Source organism: Agelaius phoeniceus, chromosome 19 (assembly GCF_051311805.1).
Source record: "Agelaius phoeniceus isolate bAgePho1 chromosome 19, bAgePho1.hap1, whole genome shotgun sequence".
Classification (NCBI taxonomy): Eukaryota; Metazoa; Chordata; class Aves; order Passeriformes; family Icteridae; genus Agelaius; species Agelaius phoeniceus.
This window is the reverse complement of record NC_135283.1, coordinates 7,772,619-7,792,541: the sequence shown is the minus strand read 5'-3', so window position 1 is coordinate 7,792,541 and position 19,923 is coordinate 7,772,619. Positions and strand designations below refer to the sequence as shown.

At 40.6% G+C, this 19,923-nt stretch overlaps 1 protein-coding gene across 2 annotated transcripts in view; it reads left to right on the top strand.

Moving 5' to 3' along the window:
- Nucleotides 1–19,923, top strand: part of CA10 (carbonic anhydrase 10) — a 206,605-nt gene that overhangs the window by 78,760 nt on the left and 107,922 nt on the right. For both annotated transcript variants that reach the window (XM_054645049.2, XM_077188154.1), the window contains one exon: nt 684–826. In XM_054645049.2, the coding sequence (XP_054501024.1) occupies nt 684–826 (143 nt within the window). The remainder of the gene's footprint in view (nt 1–683; nt 827–19,923) is intronic.

Below are 19,923 nucleotides of genomic sequence, written 5' to 3'. Positions count from 1 at the left end.
TTTCCAGTTAGAAAATGCAGGAAGTAACTCAGTTTATCCACAGTTAGTGTTTCCTCCTTGTTCCAAGCCATCGCATGCCCGGGGAAGGAACTTAAACTTTCTCACTACCAGGGTGTGACTTCTCCAGCAAGATTTTTTTTAATATCAAAGCTTTATCTAAAGAAAGATTTTAAGTGAGCAGAACAGAAATAGGTAGAACCTCAAGAGAACAGTCTGTTCTCCAGTATCAGCATGTGTTTCTCTTACAACATTTCTGTGGGTTTTAATTAATTTTCTAAATATTTTAAGTATTTTTTTTAAGTTGAGTAGAATGGAAACATTTCAGTCCAAGGACACATGGAATATATGCAAAGTTAGCATAAGGACTAGTGACTCGCATTCCTATTGCTCAGTAAATATTCTGTAATAGCAAAAGAGCTGTTTATTATTGAACCTGGGATTATATCAAAGAGGAAAAGAACTAATCCACCTTCTTTCCTGATACAAAATTATATGAAATCATATGTTTTGGTCTTGTTGTATGAAGTTTTAAATTTCAGATGCAAGATGAATTTGCCTGTTTTCAGTTTCAAAGTGTGTGTACAGACAATCGGACAAGATTAATTACCTGGCCATCTGCCTGGCATGCACTGCCACAGTCTTTCCAGACTTCCATTAAACTTACACTTTCTTATATTTTGCAGTACCCTCCTTCTGGGGTTTGGTGAACTCAGCTTGGAATCTTTGCTCTGTTGGGAAAAGACAGTCACCTGTCAATATTGAAACCAGCCATATGATTTTTGATCCCTTCCTAACTCCTCTTCGCCTAAACACAGGGGGAAGAAAGGTAGGTGGTCTCTGTTCTGGTGTATAAAATAAATAGAGTTAGTAGATTTAAAAAAACCCAAATTGCTGCATTTTATTTTTCTAAAGCATTTACTTTTATCTGTCAGCTCTGAGGCAGAATAAAAATGTAGCATGTTTTAAAGATTGTCCTGACATCACTGAACTAATCAATTCTGTTTATCCAGCTGAAGGACTGATATTTCAATTCTGAAATTATTTTATACATAAAACATCTTGAACCTTTTAGCAGTCTTGGCAATGCTCATTAGTTTATAATGGTTTTGTGTTGATTTTCTTATGTTGGGGTGCCTAAAAGGGTATTTTAAAGTATTTATTGCTTTTTCCATGCAGGCGGTTGTCTCTTACCCAACCTGTGTGTTATAAATGATCAAATCGAGAGCCAAATTCATAAGAAAATTTAGCAAAGGTTTATTAATTTGTCCGCGAGACCAAAGTTCGGTCGTCAAAACCACCACAGCCAATGAGTCAGGGTCGAGCCCGGGATCGGCGCTGGGTGAACCTGGATCTGACCTCCAAAATGTCAGAGTCTCCCCCTCGGTTCACGAATGCTGACTCGTGCAGCAAGTTTTTATACAGTTTATTCTGCCCCAGTCAGAGATGACCGAATGTTTTTTGTGTCTCTTCACATGCATCGCTGTGGCTTTACATGTGCAGAGGTAGACAAAGACTCAGTCCAGGTGTCTCGATGTTATCAGAAGACTTCCCGGAAGTCAGCATTCACATGCATCAGGGTGGCGCCACCCGTCGTGGTAGATGTAATCATCGAGGTGATAATCACTCTTGAGTGGACCTAGATACCCAGGGAAGCCAGCAATTATCTCCCTGGAAGCTTCTATTCTTACGTTAAAAACTCTGATGTTATCTCAACAAAGTCCGGGAACTAGATGTATATGAATAAGACACTCCTCCCGGCCAGGATGGTCAAAAGACATAGTTTGGATCTTACAAATTTTATACATTAATAGCATGAATTATCTCTACCATATAGTACATGTGTTACAGACCAGTGTAACACAGGTTGGGTAAGACCATGCAGGTGAAAAGGCACTGTGAATTACAATATCAGAGAAGTAGAGACTCCAGCAAAAGGTTTTTGAAAATTATTTATCTTCCCTTGTAGTCATGACAAATGAGATGTCCACTGGAAACAGTGTGACATTCTAGGAATTTGCTCTGTACTTCCCATGGAAGTCCTCGTGGCGCATGTGCAAATACATCAGAATTTATCTGGGCTTTATCACAGAAATGCTGAAATGGTGATGTTGTTACTACTGGAAGACAGTAATGCTTCCAACTCTGGCCCAAATTTCAGGATAATATTTACATTTTGCTTTTTAAATGAAAATGTGTAGAGGTTTTTTGTTTTGATTTAAAAAAAAACCTCAAAAACTAAAAAACCAAAACTCAGAGTTCTGATGACTCTGCTATGTACAAAGGCTTACACATTTCATATAATTTATAAATTACAGAATGACAAAACATTAAATTCAAGGACATGGAAGTTGTCAGTGAGTCAAATGCAGGAGGTTCAGAATATTCAATGTCTTCAGCAGTTCTAAGAAGTCAGCTGGGTTTTTGTACCAGCTCACAGTGAAGCAAATGTCTGATTATTGATAAAATTTGGAGGCACTGACAGACTGGGAGATGCTGTATCAGTGATGAGGTTTTTACTGATAAAAACGAGAGTACTTTAGTACCTCCTTTAGACTCACCCACAGGAACCTCCTGGTACTAAAGTGATTTCATAATTTATTATAAGAAAAAGAAAGGCCTAAAGCAAGGGGGCCTGGGCCAAGCAGGAGTATTCCCGTCAAGGATGCTGCAGCACCGGCGCTGGGGCTGCTCAGCAGCGATGTCCCCGATGTCCCAGATGGAGTGGCAAGGATTCAGTGGGTCAGAAGCCCCTTTTTATCCTGTTTATTGTCCCTTTGGATTGGTTTTTTTTTTTGGATCCTTCATTTGCATGAAGGTTTAAGGTACTTGATTGGCCCATTACAGTTCTGTACAGTTCGCTGTGGGGTGATGCACTTTACCGAGGCGTGTTATGGTATGTTGAGTACCGTAGTTCTTACAACTACCCTTTTAACCCCTTTTACAATATAATAACCAAACTAACAGTACATGCTTAATGATCTATCAACTATTTTACAACAATTTCTAACCTATTTTTAACACCTACCATGCTCACAAATACTGCCACTGATGACCTTCTATCATGTTATAAGAACAGGATTTGTTCTTGTTGTTATTTGTCTTGAGAGACTTCCAAAATGGTTAAATCAAAATTCTCCTCTGAGAAAAAAGATTGTAATTTTGATACCTTATAAAAATTCTTTGTTCATTCTTTGCTTCACTGAGGATTTGATTTGGCAGGTAGTGTATTTGTGTTCACTTCCTCAGTAATGTTTTTTGTATGTTAAAAATAGAGGTGTGTTTCATATGGGCTGAAGCACTTCAGCTCTCAGCGCTCAGAATCAATTGCTGTGGCAGCCAGGGAATTTCTTGGAGAAGATTTAACTGTGATTATGCTGTATATGAAAGGGTTTTATGGAACTGATCCTAAGAAAAATAATGAATAAATAAAAAAGGGATTTGATGTGGTTTCAAATCAAAGTTATAATAAGCTAGCTTACATGCACAGTGAACAAGCGAGACAGCTACTTGCACACAGTTACAATAATAAACCTCCTTTGGAAAAGGGGCTGGGAGGAGACTCAAGCTCTAAGAGAGAGCAAGATGGAAGGAAATAGTTCAGTTGTTCTTGGAACAGTAATTTCAAATTCCTAACAATTTTTTTTTGCTATTAATTTAGAAATTCAATTTTATCAGGTTTAAAAATATTTATTTAATTTTGAAAGCAACATATCTACTTCGTGTGCTTCACTTTGGAAATTAGCTTATGAGGAACAGAAGTGACTCACCCACAGGAACAGAATCCAAGACCAATCTATGATCACTGACTTAATATCTCTTCTTACTCCTTTCACTCCTTGCCACTCCTTTCCCCATGGCTTTAGTTTTAGTGGGGAGCATTGGTTAATTTCTGTAAACCAGTTACCTGTTTAGTTCTCCCTTCTCACCTTGGCAGACCAAAACTGTTCTATTCCACTACAGAATTTGTGTCTAAAATTTCCATTTAAGCACATCCCTTTCTAGTTCCTTTAGATTATTTTATTTCAGTGTTTATAGTGAAAGCCTTTTAGTAAACCAGATTGAGACCTTCCTACTATTTTTTAGACTGCTTGGAAATAAAGCAATATTTTTCTTTCTCCTTAAGAGAAGAAATTATCTGATAGGAGGGTATAAAGGACAACATCACTGTTTTCCTACAAGGGGAGAAAAGCCCAGTCTGTGGCCATCACACAGAAGGCAACTTAATAGCTATTTCTGGTCTGAGGCTGATAAAATTCTTCCCATTACATTCAGGAGTGTTATAAATGATCAATCAAAAAGCCAAATTATCAAAAATGCGAAAAGATTTTATTTATCTTTTTCCGCGACCAAAATATGGTCCTCAAAACCACCACAGCCAAAGAGACAGTGTCGAGCCCGGGATGGGCGCTGGGTGAACCTGGATCCGACCTCTATCACATCGGATCCCCCTTTGTTCACACATGCTGTTTCCAGCGAGGCTATTTTATGCAGTTTTTTATGCCTGAGGCAGAGGTGCTGCTTTCCTTTGTAGCCCCGCATATGCATGAGAGTTTCTTTCACTGTGCTGGGCGGGACAGTTGCTGTTTCCTGAGTAGTGGCAGGCAAGCGCTGTTCATGTCAGGGGAAGTCCCTATTCAGATGTATCTTTCTGGCAACTTCTGTTATCTCAGCAGTATGAGTCAAGCGATGATGATTATTCCTGATTACCCGGGAGGAAAACAATCATTGCCCTGGCCACGTCTATTCATAGGTAAACAGGGTATTGTTCTCTTGCTGCCTTCAGGAATTTCAACATTCCAAAGTAGACCTCTGTCCCTGGGCTGCTTGTGGTCAGAGACTCATTTGGGTTTCACAATCTTTATAAAATACATTCTTTTATAGCATGAATTATTTCTAACATATATTACAGGAGTAAAAGGGATGGCAGGGCTATTTGCCAAATATTTATACCTCTTTGATCCACTTTTTTGCAATAAGGTTGCAGTGACCCGTGATGTATTACTTTTTGTGCTGTCCAACGATTTCAGGACAGTATCAGGTCACACATTTACAATTCAAGCACCATCAGATGTTATTCTGAGTTGTGCTCTTATTCTGTATGTGTGATTCTCCATTTCCTGAGAAAGTGGCTTAGCAGGTCCTGAAGCCTTGAGTGTCATTGACACAGATAATTGGATTTCAAGATTCAGAACTTCAGCACAAGATATTTTTAGTGAGTTTACATGCAGAAGAAGAAATGCTGCTTTTGAGGAAACTCCCCAGGTTCCTGTTCTCTCTCAGGCCCAGCTTTGTCTCTTAGTTATCCATTTTAATGAACTTAGCAAGCAGTCCATTTCAGATAAACAGCCCTTTCTGATAAACAATGCCAATCCTTATTCATTTGCAAATCACACTCCTCCATGTCACAAAGAATGGCACCCTTTTACTTTCTCTGCTCTTTTTGCCTTGGATTCACTTGAGCACCAAAGCAATCAGCACAATAAAATATCTTATATTTGGGCAGGAAGCACCTTGGGTTTCAATCTCCAAAGCAGGGATTTCCAGCCTGTCATGGGTGATTGTGGTGGATGAAAAAACCACTCCACTTCCTACTGACCTGGTACTTTGCTGGGACTCCTTCCTCAATTCACCTCTGCAAGAGCTCTGCCTTTTGTCCCCCAATTTTTATCCCTTGCCTTTCTGTAGCCCATCTGACTTTGGTCTCCTGGTTCTCTGTGGACTTAATTTCAAAAGCCCCATTTCTAGAATTCTTTTAGACTCAGTACAGTTCTTGGCCATACATTTTTTCTTTTTTCTCATAAAAACATGTTGAGCAGCAGCATTTGCTTTAGACAGTGTTGTAAATGATCAAATCTGTAGCCAAATTTATAAAAATTTAACAGAGATTTATTAGATCGAATAACAAAAAAATAGAGAATTTCGAAATCCCACCACAGCCAAGACAGTGTCAGCCCCGGTGTAGCTGCTGGGTGACCTTGGGCTCCTGCTGACAGAGTGACAGTGTTCCCTCTAAGGTTCACACCGAGTGTTTCCAGTGACCAGCTTATATACAGTTTATTCTGCCTGGAGCAGGGATGACGACATATTTCTTTGTGTTCCTTCTCATGTATAATTGAATCCATACAGATGTAGAAACAGACAAAGGTGAGCTCAGAGATGCAGACGAATGTCTGAGTGTCCAGGCAGAAGATGCATTCACATGTACTAGTTTCTGAGTACCATGATGAAGTAATGTCCAGGTGTATGTCTTGTGAGCTCCTCGAGACATTCCATTCCAGGAAAGTCCAGATGCTATCTCCTGAATGCAGAAGCCAGAGGAAATCCCCCATAACAGCCAGGGACCATTCCATTCATACGGTAACAGACCTGATATTATCTTACTGCTGTCCAGGAACTGGTTAAATAAGAATAGAACTCTGTTCCCAGCCAGAGTGGTCAGAAACATAACTTTGGATCTTTTCAATATTTTATACACATATATATCTACTTCTATAGCATGAATTATCTCTATCATATATAACAGACAGCAAGTGCATCCCTGCCAAGTAATTAAACCTTCCACATCAGTGCCCTTATGTCTTATGAGTCATTTTAGGTCACACTCAAGGACTGAAATTGTTGCCTAAAGCAGGTAAAGTTCTGTTTGAAACCACTTTATTTTTAAGGCAAGCCAGGACATTATACCTGATGTTGATCCCTGGGGAAATAAAAGGAATTAGAGTCTGCTGGCCAAGGACTGTTATTCTGTAGCTCAGTGTGCATGAATGAAAGTTAATCAGCAAGATCCACACATCTGCCTGCTCGTATGGGGCATTAATGAATACAATCATGTCTTTAAATTAATATCCATATAAATAATTGGTCTATTCTGTACATTACAAGGTAATGGCTACATTCAGCAGCTTCTAAACTAAAACAGGGTAGGAGAAAAGAGATTTATGGATTGAAATCAGTGAAATGGTTCCTCTGCCAGTTAGTTCTGATTCCATGCTATTCAGTCAATTCAGAGTATCACTAGCATTTTTCTCAAGAGTGCAATATATGACAACTGCCAAGGTTTGCTTTGGTGATTACTAAAAGGACAGATACTGGTATGAACCATATTTCAGCACTGCAGGAATAAAAAAAATTAAATGTTATATATGGTCCAGGAGGAATGGATAGCAATAAGACATCAAAGTCATCTGTAAACTGACTTGTGATATACTTTTAGAGGTCTTAATCGTGATTTTTGATGTAGAGTAGCTTTGGAAAGTCAAAAGTCTGACGCAAACATCAAAAACTTTAATGAATAAAAAAACAAGCGTAGTATTGCCGCTTAAATAGTTGTTTACCATTTCTAATTCTTCTACAGTTCTGCGTGCTCTGCGTGTTAGTGAGTGAACTTGCAGTGGAACCAGCAGGTTAAAGTAACTTGTTTATTCACCCTCAATATGGAATTTAAAACAGGAAAAAATGCTGGTTTTTTTCAGATGTAGACTGCAGACTTTGATGTTAGTAGATCATGCACAGGAGAAAACAAGTTCAGGATCTGCACCTTACTCTATATCAGGACCTTTCTTTCCTTATTGCTTCAGTTGTCCATGAGATTGCATCAGTTTGGAATATGTGAAGTCTCAGATGGGCATCTTGGTGTGTTCTCAGTTTCTGGTTGTCTGACACAGATGACCCACGGAATGAGTCCTGAACAGGCACAAGAATATACTTCTGCATCTTCTTCATTGCTCTGCTTGACATTTAATCTTGTCTGGTGCCATAAAACGAGCTCACTTATCTGCCGTGGGAAGTTTCCTGGGAGATCTTAGACCTGGAGAATGATTCACTCCATGAACAGCATTGTACTCTAATGTTGAGCTTGGGATATGATCTCAGTTTGGCAGGAGGACCTTTCAAATCATGTTACTGTCTCTCAGCTGTAGTTATGCAGTGATTCAAAGCAGACCATGGTGCCCTTCCAAAGGTGGGTGTGCTGTCCCTGGAAATGCACTCACTGGATGTCATCAGAAACATCAACAGGATCTGCTTTTCTGGACATTGGGCAGCAGATCCATTAGAAGGTTAAAGATGCTATTGAAGCTGGGCTAACAGATCCCAACCAAAGGCCTTGCCCATCCTTTCTCCCTCCTCATGTTTATTTAAATAAGTTGCTTTCCAGTTTTCAGTTCCTAATGATGAGACTTAGAAAAAAAAATGACTGGAGCAGCAGCTGGCCTCCAGCTACAGTTTGATATATTCAAAAGAATTTTCAAATTTGCCCACTTTGTTCTTAATGCCCCTTTCCTATTTTCTAGTAGACCCTGTGCGCTGCATTGATAGTATCTTATTTGGATTTATTTCATCCTGCACTTAGGTCTATTTATAAACATAGATATTTATTTCAAGCCTTGCAGAAGTAACATATATCTTGTCTGTGTACATGATTCTCTACTTGGAGTTATAGTCATTGGTATGAAAAAGGCTGAAGATTTTTTTCTCTCACACTGATCCTGCTGTTATACTAAAAGTGTGCAGGTCTCCTCGCACCATATGCTTTAAATGAAATATAATTTTGTATTTTAGAACTGTTAAAATACATTTCCTGGACTCAAAAATGATGATTCTTTGCTTTTTTTTTTTTCTTGTTACAAACATTAATAAATGTATGACATATTGAAATGCAATAATATATAATAATATGTTATTTAAAGTGTGTATTTTTGACACAACATCAATGAAATATTGTTAACTGAGAGGCCACTCTAATGGATGGGGATGTTCCATGTCATTTTGTACAGAGAATTTGAATCATATTACCAAGGTCAGGATATCTGGGGAAGGCGCAGGCATATCCAAGGTTATTTTTCAGCTGCCACCAGTTCATGAGGCAAAAGCCTTGCCATGCTAAACAGAATTAATAAGAATCCACATCACTCTCCTCCTGGTAAATCCTGACATCAGCATTTACAAGTCTATGTTTGCAGTTTAATGGCAAAAGCCTGCAATTTCCGTATATCAGAAATTACTTTTTCTTCTCAGAAAGCAAATGTTAGTTACCTGTTATGGTCAGTCCATCCTTTAGGATGGTGACATTCAACATTTAAGCAGCTACATTGCTACTGTGGCTACTAGTGGCTGCCATCCCCTGTGGCTGAAATGGCTCTGGAATTCTGAAAGTGTGAATTAGGACATGAGTGGGAACTTCGTAATGTGTGTAAGGTGTCTGCTGCCCATCTGGAAAGGTGCCACACTTTGGCTGAGGCTGTTTGTGGCAGCAAGGTACTGATCTGGCTTTCCAAAGAGCTCTGCTGGTGGCAGCTGTGAAGTGGGAGCTGTCAAGGCCTCAGCTCCTGACAAATTGAACCTAGCCATTAAGGAAGTGAGGGGAAATGTTCCTTTTTTTTTTTTTTTTTTTTTCCCCTCACTTTCATCCAAAATGGTTAAATCAAGAAGTCACCAGATATTCAGCAGATATTTCTGCCTTGCAGCTGGATGGAGTGGCTACTGTGTTAAAGACACATGTCAGTTCTGCTGTGAGATAAATGACACTGTTGCCATTCCCAATTCTGAGTAGCATTTGATGCTGGAGAGAAGTGCAAGTTCAATATTTCTCATCCCAGAAGTGTTAATCTGTGATGGTTGAAAACTGAAGCAGGCACAGTTTGCTTATAGATGGAAGAATGAAACAATGTATTTTAGGATTAGATGCTAGAAAGGAGCTTAAGGGGAAAAACTGAAAAATTGTCATCAATGAACTCTGTGTAATAATCAAAACCAAATCTGTGGATTGGCATGGGATCTAGAGGGTGAAGGAGTGGGAGCATTTAAGCTGTGTGTCATCCAGCAGGCTGAGGGAAAACATCAGTAGATGATTCTGCAGCAGAGGAGGAACATGTACATAAATTTGGGGTATAAAACTGTTCTTACTATAAAGGACAGTGTGTATTACAGGGGCTTATAGGCCTTATAAGAAAGTTGGAAAGATTAAATAATCCTTTAGCATGTACCCTTTTTTATTTGGTATGTGTTGTTCCTGTTCAGAAAGTGACAGACACTCAAGAGCTCATAGTGGTGCTGTTGGTGTGTGGTAGCTGTGTAACTTAGTAAGTGTTTGAATCAGTAATTCTTTGTCTGTGTTATGAAATTTCCAACAGAATCAATTAGAACTGAGCACTTTTACCTCCAGCAAGGTATTTTTTATCAAGTTCTTGCTTGTATCCTGAGCAACAACCAGACCCAAACTACCAGGTTAGGTCTGACAATGGACATTTTAGCTTTTAAGCTGGGAAAATAAGAAAATAAAGTTTACTTGACTGCCAAAAATCATTGTGCAGTTTGAACTGGAAAATGTGAAGAAGATGATGAAATAAGCATTTTCTCTTGTAAGTTTGCATAGAAGAAGAGCGTGTACTGCATTCTTATTCATTGTAACCACTCAGTGCCACCTGTGTCAGGCAGGCTGTTCAGCAGGAGAGGATGTTTCACAGAGCACAGTAATGTGTCATGCTGACACAGAGATACATGTGGGATATACACTGGGATGAGGAGGAAGGGGAAGGAGAAGAGTGGGCAAGGGCTAATAAGAACTAATTGTGTCTCTTTTCTCTCAGAAGATGTTTAAAAAGAAATTATTAAAAAGAAAAAAGGAACAGCTTTAGCCTTTACTCCTTTATCCTTTCTTCTGTGTCCCAGCCAGCAGCTGGAGGCAACATAGCAACACAGTAATTGGCTACTGATGATATTAAACCTGTGCACTCACATTTCTGTAGTCCCCCTTTTCCTGCCACTCTGCGAAGAGTACAGAGAAACCTATCACATACATGACTTTAAATCACAGCATCTTCCAGGGCTATGCCAATGGCAGCACAGCTGTGCTGAGGTGGCACTTAGAAGGTCCTTTGAAGTTCCTTTGCCTTCACTAAATGTTTAGCTTTATCTGTGTATGTCCTCTTGTCCTGTATCACATAGGACTAGTTAAGACCTCTACCAAAAACAGTGTTCAAATGTACTGAGCAAAGAAGCCTTTGAAGGGAAAAAAAAAGGATTAAAATGTGAATTATTTTAAATCATACAAATGTACTTACAATATTGTCACAGCCCTTCCAAATAACTTTATTTGTGTGTTTACCTTGTTTAAGCATATCATTTATGTGATGGGCATTAATAGCTACTTTTCAGTGACTGAAATGATGCAGATATACATTTGTGATCTCTTCTTTCAGTATGGTACTAAAATACCACAGAGCTGCTGTGGTTTTTGTAGCACGAAGATGGATTGGAATATAAATCACTATTGGACAGATATGGGGCTATTTACTGGGTATTGCTCAATTAGAAGCACAGAAACTGTTAAAGAACGCTCCTGGTTTGATGTTGCCCAGGGACATGTTGAATGCTGGAGACAGAAATTCTGCCCTCAGAACCTCCCTGCGAAGATAGATTTGGCATGGACAGAAGGCAGTGATATTGGAGATCTTGGATTCATCAGCCACAACAGGAAATCCATGCCCCTAAATCTCAACTCCAGGCTTAAAACTTTGGCACTTTGTCTTGTCTTATTAGAAGCCTTCTCAGTAAAGGTAAACCACAGGCTACCCATGACCAGATGGATGTTTTATCCAGATTTTTCACAGCTTACACCACATTTCTTTTATAGATATATATTTACAGAAGAATATTGTTTGGAAGCACAGGGATGTATGCCAGTTTTTGACTATTCCTCTTATCATGCAAAGTTTTGTGCCATCTACTTACCCATTTGTCTCAACCTAATCTCCCAAGTCTTTGAACTAGCATCATGTGATTCATGTGATTTTTTTATCTTGTTTGATTTCTTGAGAGGCCTTTTTGTGACAAGTCGTCTGTTAACACAACGTGTTCCATAAGCAGAAGAAAAAATGTAGCATGGTTTTCTACAGAATCTCATTTTAGCTTCTTTCATTTTAGCCTCTGTCTCTCATTATCACTTCTCCACTACTCCACAGATCCCTTCATTAAAAGACAAAGGCAGAAGATGCTGTGGCTATTTCCAAGTGCTTTGTGCCAGTGGATGCTCCTGCTGACTGCCCAGTTGACAGCTGCTGACAGGAGCCCTATACTAATCTGTATTATGGAGTTTTACCTGCCTGGTCCTCAGCACAAAGTTGGTTTCCTCTTTTCTTTCAGCCAATTTTCACAAAATACTGAGATTTCTTCTTTGTCAAAGCTGGATAAAACTGGCCAGGAGATAAAGGAGTTAGTGTGGGGAAAATAGGAAACTCTTCTCAAAACAGTTGATATTATAGTGAATTTGCTATTATAGTGAATTATTTGCAGTATATTTAATCAGAGGCACTTACTAAAAGCAGTGTCTGTGAAGACAGGAGCTAAGGAGCTAAGTGATAAACAGGGAATTTCACAGGTAGATGTATATTAAAGGAAGAAATTGCATATCCTGCAGATTGCCACCTATCACATCACCACAACAGTGTTTGGCTGCTGTTTTCTCAAGCACAAATGCATAATTTTCAATATCTTTCAGGGAGCACTGAGGACTCATCCTCATAAGCAAAATGAAGTTAATAAATTAGTAAAAATGTAACATTGCTTGGATAAAAATCTTAGAGTCTCTCACCCTAAGGAGTTTTCCTTCTTGCTTTAGCAGATCCTGCAGTATTTGCTTGATGATCTGCTATTTCCTTACAGTTGTGATAAATGTCAGTCGGGGAGGTAAAGCAGCACAAAGCCCTCTGAGAGGCACTGAAAACTGCAGTGCAAGGACACTGTAAGGACTGTGCTGAGCAAGGGCACAGCCAAAATCCTCCCCAGCTCGTTGGTCAAGGCTCACAGGCCAAAGGGGCACAAGGAAATCTGCTCAGAAGTACCAAAGCCAGCTCAGAGAACCAGCAGAGGAATCAGTTAAGTTATGAAAACAGGGTGTCTGAGCTGGCACTGAACAGCTGCGGTGGAGCTCAGCTAGCCACAGTGGCCATCTCTGCACTGGTGTCCATGGCTTGGGGGAAACTTCTCCCCAAACAGTAGGATATTTGTATGGACTGGTATTTTTCCAATGTCATGTTCTTTAAGTGCTGTTTGAAGTTGAAGGTTTGCTCAGTTCTCCTTAGAATATCACTGCAAAGATTGCCAAGATGTTTATATGTGTCCAGCTGCTTCATCACCTCCTTTTCCTACTGTCTCAAAACAGGGACAGTAGGAAACAGGAGAGATTATTTAGCAGGGAGAAGTCTGAAACCATTTTCATGATAAATGCTCACCTCTGCAAGTGGAGGGATAATATCATCATGAAAGGACCAATCCCTCATTCTCAGTGACTGTCATGGTGTGTGTATGGCTGCCTGGACTGCTGATGGTTACCCCGCATACTCTACAAAATAAGCCAAAAATATAATATCAGAAACACATTTAGGAATATCTTCCTCACAAACTCTAAAATATGATTGCTTATTGAAGGCTGTGCTAATGAAAACCTCTACAAGGTTGTCTTGGTTTGAAAGATAGGTGTCTGCCAAGGAAGGCAGAAACCTCTCTTGGAATGGAAAATGTGACCCTCTTCCCTCCAAATTATTATAACTCCAAAATTATGGTGCTTTCAGGCAAAGATATGGGAAAAGAAGTAACAGTTCTATGTATATGTATATGTAAAGTATATGGCTAACAAGGCAAACAAACAACAGCGACAGCAGCAACACCCAACAGAGCCACGAACGCAGTGACAGCCTTCGCTCAGCTGCAGGCACCTTTCCTTTCGGTGTCGTTCTGGTCACAGCCGGCAGGGGCGCTGGTGGCCCCCGTCCGGGCCGGGCAGCTGCGTTGACCCCCCACGGCTGCAGGGGGCGCTGTGGCGCGAGGTCAGTCGTTTCCCTCACGTGGGAATGGCGCGCAGACTGGAAGGTAAAAAAATTGGCTGCAGTAGGAACCTTGAAGCAGCAGCTGGGACTGCAGAGGCAGGCACACTTTTCAGGGTGTCAAACAAAATGCAACAGAAAACTCCACAGACCCAGCAGAAGTCCACAGGCATCAGGTGGACACTGGATGCTGGGTTAGTGTAGCAATAAAGCCCGAGGCAGCAACAGGAAACAGCAGTGCTGGGTAGCAGCAGCCACCACACGCAGCCGGGATGATGCGCCCTCCAGAAAAGGGGACGGGGTCGGGGCTCCAGGTTTCTCCCCTGAGGCACCCAAGCAGATGAGGAGGGTCCTTTCCAGTCAGGCCAGTCATCAGCAAGGTCCCAGTGCAATGGCTGCTCTCACGAGCAAAGGCTCACCCACAGTAAGGAAAGAAGCAGTACAAGGCTGAGCTTCGGTAGCAGCAGTGAATTCTCCCTGCAGTAAGCAACAGCTCGACCGTCCTCCTCCAATGTTGAGAGCGTGAAGCGCTGAGCCCAGCCCCTCACCTCCCAGCCAAAATCTCGCAGTATCTATGCCCTTCCCAAGAGAATGCCCTTCTGCTGTGATAGTGCAGCCAGTGGCTCTTTTCCCCCTCCCCCTTGGCTACATCTTTTGTCTCTCTTAAGTGCCGGTGGTTATGGTCTGTTAGCAACAGATGGGACTAAAATTCCATGAGAGAAAGAAGCAAAAGGAAAAATCCTAACTCTCAACAAAGGTAATAGGTCAGAACCCAGAAATCATCACAAGTCAGGAAGTGTTTCACTTGCATCTCCATCATTATTTGGGTGAAAACCTGTTTCATTCCCAGATGTCTGATAATGCTGTTAATAATGAGGTATTTTTTATCTTTTCTCAGCTGGTTCTGAGCTGATTATGTCATTTAAAGGATTATGTATGATTTTGACTAATGGATTTTGCTCATATCTGTGAAATACAAAGCTGTGTTTCATGTCAGGTAAATATAGGCAACATGTGTATTTGTGATTGTGAGATGTGTGGAGACCAACCATGGGACAGTTATAAAGACGAATTCTAATAAATAACTGAGGAAAGTAAAGCATGGAAGAAGGCCTTTGAACTTATCCTTTGTTTGCAGTTAACTTTTATAAGTCTTAAGTTGATTCAGGTGCATTTGAATTAAAGTTTTAAGATGCTGCTTTTTGACAAGAGCTTTCTGCTTGTAGCTAAGCCTTAAAGAGTTTTCCAATAATAACCTTTTGAAGTATAATTTTAGAATATTGCTTGTAGTAAGGATCTTTGAAACTATAGCTTTAGAAAATATAAAAAGGAAACATGCTTATCTCGAGGCCTTAACAAAACAGTAGAAAGCAGCTTGAGAAAGGAAGATGAACATCAGCTCAGTGATTAATAGACCAAGGGAAGCTGGACATCACTATCATAAGATTTATAGTCCTTGCAATTAAAAGTTGAACCCACATCTGGAAGCTGGACCCCACCAGCTGGGATACTTTCTTCTTTCGGAAGCTGGACCCCACCATACGGGGATACTCCTTTTGGGATGTACATCCTGAGAAAACTAAATCACAATACTGTATAGAATTGTTACGTAAAAATTTGGAATAGAAACTGCTGAAGAGTAAAAATTGGGAATAGAAACTGCTGAGAAAGCTTATGAGTATCCCTATAAATACCTGTAAGCCTCAACTATCGGTGTGCAGTTGGAGGGAAAACTTCCCTCACTGTACCCAGCGCTGTATTGCTCATACTTTACCATATTAATTAATAGATTGCTGTTTGAATATTGGCCTAGTCAAGTTTCTCATTTATAACATATCGTCTCCTCCAATTAGACTTGTCTTTTCCTGAAAGCCCTTTAGCTATAAAACTACATATTATTTCAACATCTGAAATCCTGTCTAGTAATGTTGGTTCTTTTTTTAATGCCCCACTGTGCCCTGCATAACTAATCATGAACAAAGGGATGTGCAGTGAACTGAAGAGATTCCTAAAGAGAGGAACTACTGGGAGGAGTGAAAAACTTGAACTTTTCTTCCTGCCTCTGGGAGATACCATCTGTTATCTTCAGAAGATTTGGTACTCTTGTGGAGGTGATTGCTGGAGACAGAGAGCTGTGCTGGTGTGGGAACATGCAGCAGCCTTTGACTGAACACTCCACACAGAAATTATGAATAATATTACAGCATCTGGTGGTTGTAATGGGAGAATAAACCAGCTGGTGCTGGATGAAATATTGAGTATGTCAAATTATTACAACAAACTTTATAATTACTGTTAGGCTGAATACAATCATTTTTTAATAGCATGAGAAGACAGAGGGGAGTTCTGCACATCAAATGCTATGAAAAAGAATGATGTTGCTATAGAGAGCAGGAGAACCAGCTCCCAGTTACAGCAGACAGAAACTGGCTGCAAACAAGGGAATTGGAACCACAATTCCAGAATGAGAAGGATAGTTCTCATCTCAAGATCTGCCATGATAGCAGGAGTCCACAAAGCATTAAAGAGATGCATTTTCCAACTTTTTGCAAAATGAAAGTTACATTTTTTTGGCTTTTTGTGGTATTTTAAGCCCAATCAATAAGCTTTGCGATCTGTGTGATAGATGAGTAATGCAATGATTGAATCTCACAATTAACAGACAAATATCATGTATATAAGAAAAGTTCTTTAGATTCATAGTTGTGTTTTTCCCCTGCATTGTTATCAAGGGACAGCCAGGGCTAGGACATCTGGGAGGGTCAGCTTGTCACTATGGTGTCATCTAACCTCCAATCAGGATTTGAGGAAGTAAACTCCACCACTGGACAGCAAAGAAGGAGTCGATGAACAGAACTTTGGGAGGGGTTAAAGGGTTAAAGGGCCAAACCTCCATTGTGTGGGCGAGCACACCGTGGGAAAAATCCTTTGCTTCCAGCGCTGTACTATTTTCTCTATTCAGTCTTCTGTTGTATTTTTGATAAGGTTTAATAAACCTTTCCAAATTTAAGAACAGTAAGTAACTATTTCTCACACCTGCATTCTCTTTTGGCTCATTGAAGCTGACTGGGCTATCAGCTTTTGGTCCTGGTGCACTATAGATGGGCAATCACACATTATTTAATGACTCAAATTGACACCTTTGGTGATATTGGATACTTCAATGAGATATGTAATTGTTCCCAGCACATGCGACTTTTATTGAATTATTATTGAAAACATAATTTCATACTTGGTTAAGTTGTAAATTTAATTCATTCTCTAGCAAGATTTAGGAACAAATATGACACTACCAGTGCTCATCCAAGGTGAGGCAGTTGTAGCGACCCGGAAAGTCTGAACTGGCTGAGCACTCACTGGTTGCTTTTCTGCACTTGCTGCTCATGGATTTAAAAATTCAGGAGAAACTTTCCCATCTAACGGAGGCCAGTTGTGGCTGAAAATTGTCACTTAGTTGTAATACATATGTTGAGTCTTGTGGGCACATTGCAGTCTCAGTTGAATAAAATTGAGTTGTCACTGGGCTGTTTGGTGACTTCAGGACACAGTCTTTGAGCGGGCAAAGGACTTGTGGCTGCTTAGGGCTTTTCATTAACCAAAAATTCAACATCTTGATTGTGTGTGCGTTGGTTTGGCACTTCCACAAGTACTGCTCAGTCAGTGAGAATTGTCTGAACACTGACTGTGTGCCAGGGACACCCTCTTTTTTCCTTTTCAACAGGAAAAGGAAAAAAGGCTAAGCTGGATGAAGCCATGGATTGCTTTCTGCAAGACTGACAGAAAGCTCTGTCAGCCAGCACTGCCTTTAGTCTGTCTGTTGAACAGAACCTGGTTGCTTTAATCCTGATTTCTCTCCAGAAACATTAACTCATATTCATCTGCATAACACAGGCATCTACGAATAGCCTAAGGAAATGCCTGCTTTTCTTGGTTAGAAAAAACTAGCTTTTAGATGCTCGTAGTTTAATGAAATTAATTTTCCCCCTTGTTTCTTGAATATAAAGCAGTTCAGACTCAGAGTAAATGCATCATAAATTAAAGATGAGAAAAAATTTTCAGGGAATTTGACAAGATGAATGGGTAAAGCATTCACTAGAAATATATTTTTCATAATGGATTGGAATTTATGGAAACCATTACTGACTTCATATTTAAATTTAAATCAGTTATTTAGCATCTGCAATATTTCTTGCTTTAAAGGTCATAATTTTTATCTTACTAATTCTGCTGATCATCTTAGAAGCACAGTGAAATATACTTGATATAACTTTTTCTTTAACAATCAAGATTATTTAATTATTTTTGCAACTTTGTGCAACACAGTCATGTATTACAAGCATTATGTCTTTGTATCTTACTGGTTCAGCTGGCAGTACTTGATTTTAAATCCCACATCATTCCATGCAGGTGAAGAACCAGAACCAGACACTGATATTATGTTGCTTTCCTGAAAGCCAGTAACATATTGAAATGACTAGGCCTTTTATGCCACAACTGCCCAAGTTATACTTTCTCAAGGAGCCCTGCCTACCTAGAGAATTTTTTATCATTTTTTCTACAAAGAATCTGTGGTAATATTTTTACTTGAAACAGTGAGGTTTAGTTCTTGTCCTTTTCCTTTCTCTCTGCTTGAATTCCTGCATTTCTGCACTGACTCTACAGAGACCAGTGAGAAGTATTTTTTCTGGCCTGTTAGTGTTTATAATTAACTTTTAATTCAGAACTTTTGGAGACTCTTTTGTATGGGTTTGAGCTTCTTCACAACTTTTTGAAGCTGAGGATGCAGCACATCTCACTGGCTTAATTTTTCATTAACCACATTTTACTTATTTTACTTTAACACAGAATCTCATTGCAGTCAGTGGAGCAGCTTTTGGCAATCAAAGGAAAGTATTTGGGAGTCGATAGCAAACAGTCTTTGTTCTAGTTGAGGAACTGGTGGATATGTGTCTTGGGGATGGTTTTTATCTGTATCCATTTTTTTTCTTTGTTTTTGTTTCTGTTTTGGGGTCTGGAATGGTCACGCCCCCAGCTCCTGGTGTATTGCAATGGATGAGAGCCAGCCCAGGATTTCCTGAGAGGATTTTGGGGGCGGGGGATGGTTGCGTCCTTTTGGTGGAGTGATCATCTCTGTGGCCACGGGGCACGGTAGCTCTAACAAAAGATACTGTTGCCATATGGGCTTTGACCGTTTCTTTTATTTTCCTTTTCTCTCGGCACTGTGACGGGGGCTTGCCAGCTAGTTTCTCTGCTCGTTTCCTTGATTGGGAGCCCAGAGCCAGTGCGTGCTGTGTCGGGAGGATGCCGTCCCCCACTGGGGCCGCCCCCTCTGCTCAGCCCGACCCAGGGATCAGCCATCGCCGGTGAGCTACCCAGGGGAGTGATTCCCTGCCCAGCTCCGCTTTTCTTTGCTGCTGCTTCAGAGATTCTTGCTGCATTTTAATCCAACACCTGGATACCCCGCAGCTTTCTGCTACGGCTGTGGAATTTCTTCTCTATTTGTTTACTACCCCAGTGTGCCCACCTCTGCCACTTCAGCCGCCGCTCCGAGGCTCCTGCTACAGTCCATTTCGCCATCCGGAGGCGCACCAGGACTGGCTACACCTGCGGGTTTGTAAAGGAAGCCCCTTTCTAGCTCTCCCGCCGGCCCCCCCAGCATTACCCACGGGCAGCCGTGGGGGGTCAACGCAGCTGCCCGGCCCGGACGGGGGCCACCAGCGCCCCTGCCGGCTGTGACCAGAACGACACCGAAAGGAAAGGTGCCTGCAGCTGAGCGAAGGCTGTCACTGCGTTCGTGGCTCTGTTGGGTGTTGCTGCTGTCGCTGTTGTTTGTTTGCCTTGTTAGCCATATACATATGCGTATATAGATATATATGCGCGTATATTTACATACTAGTAAAGAACTGTTATTCCTTTTCCCATATCTTTGCCTGAAAGCCCCATAATTTCAAAGCTATGACAATTTAGAGGGAAGGGGGGTCACATTTTCCGTTCCAAAGGAGGTTTCTGGTTTCCTTGATAGACACCTGTCCTTTAAACCACAACAAAATGTTAAGTAGCATAAATACTGCTAAGGAGTAAAAAACCGCTGATTTTTGCCAGA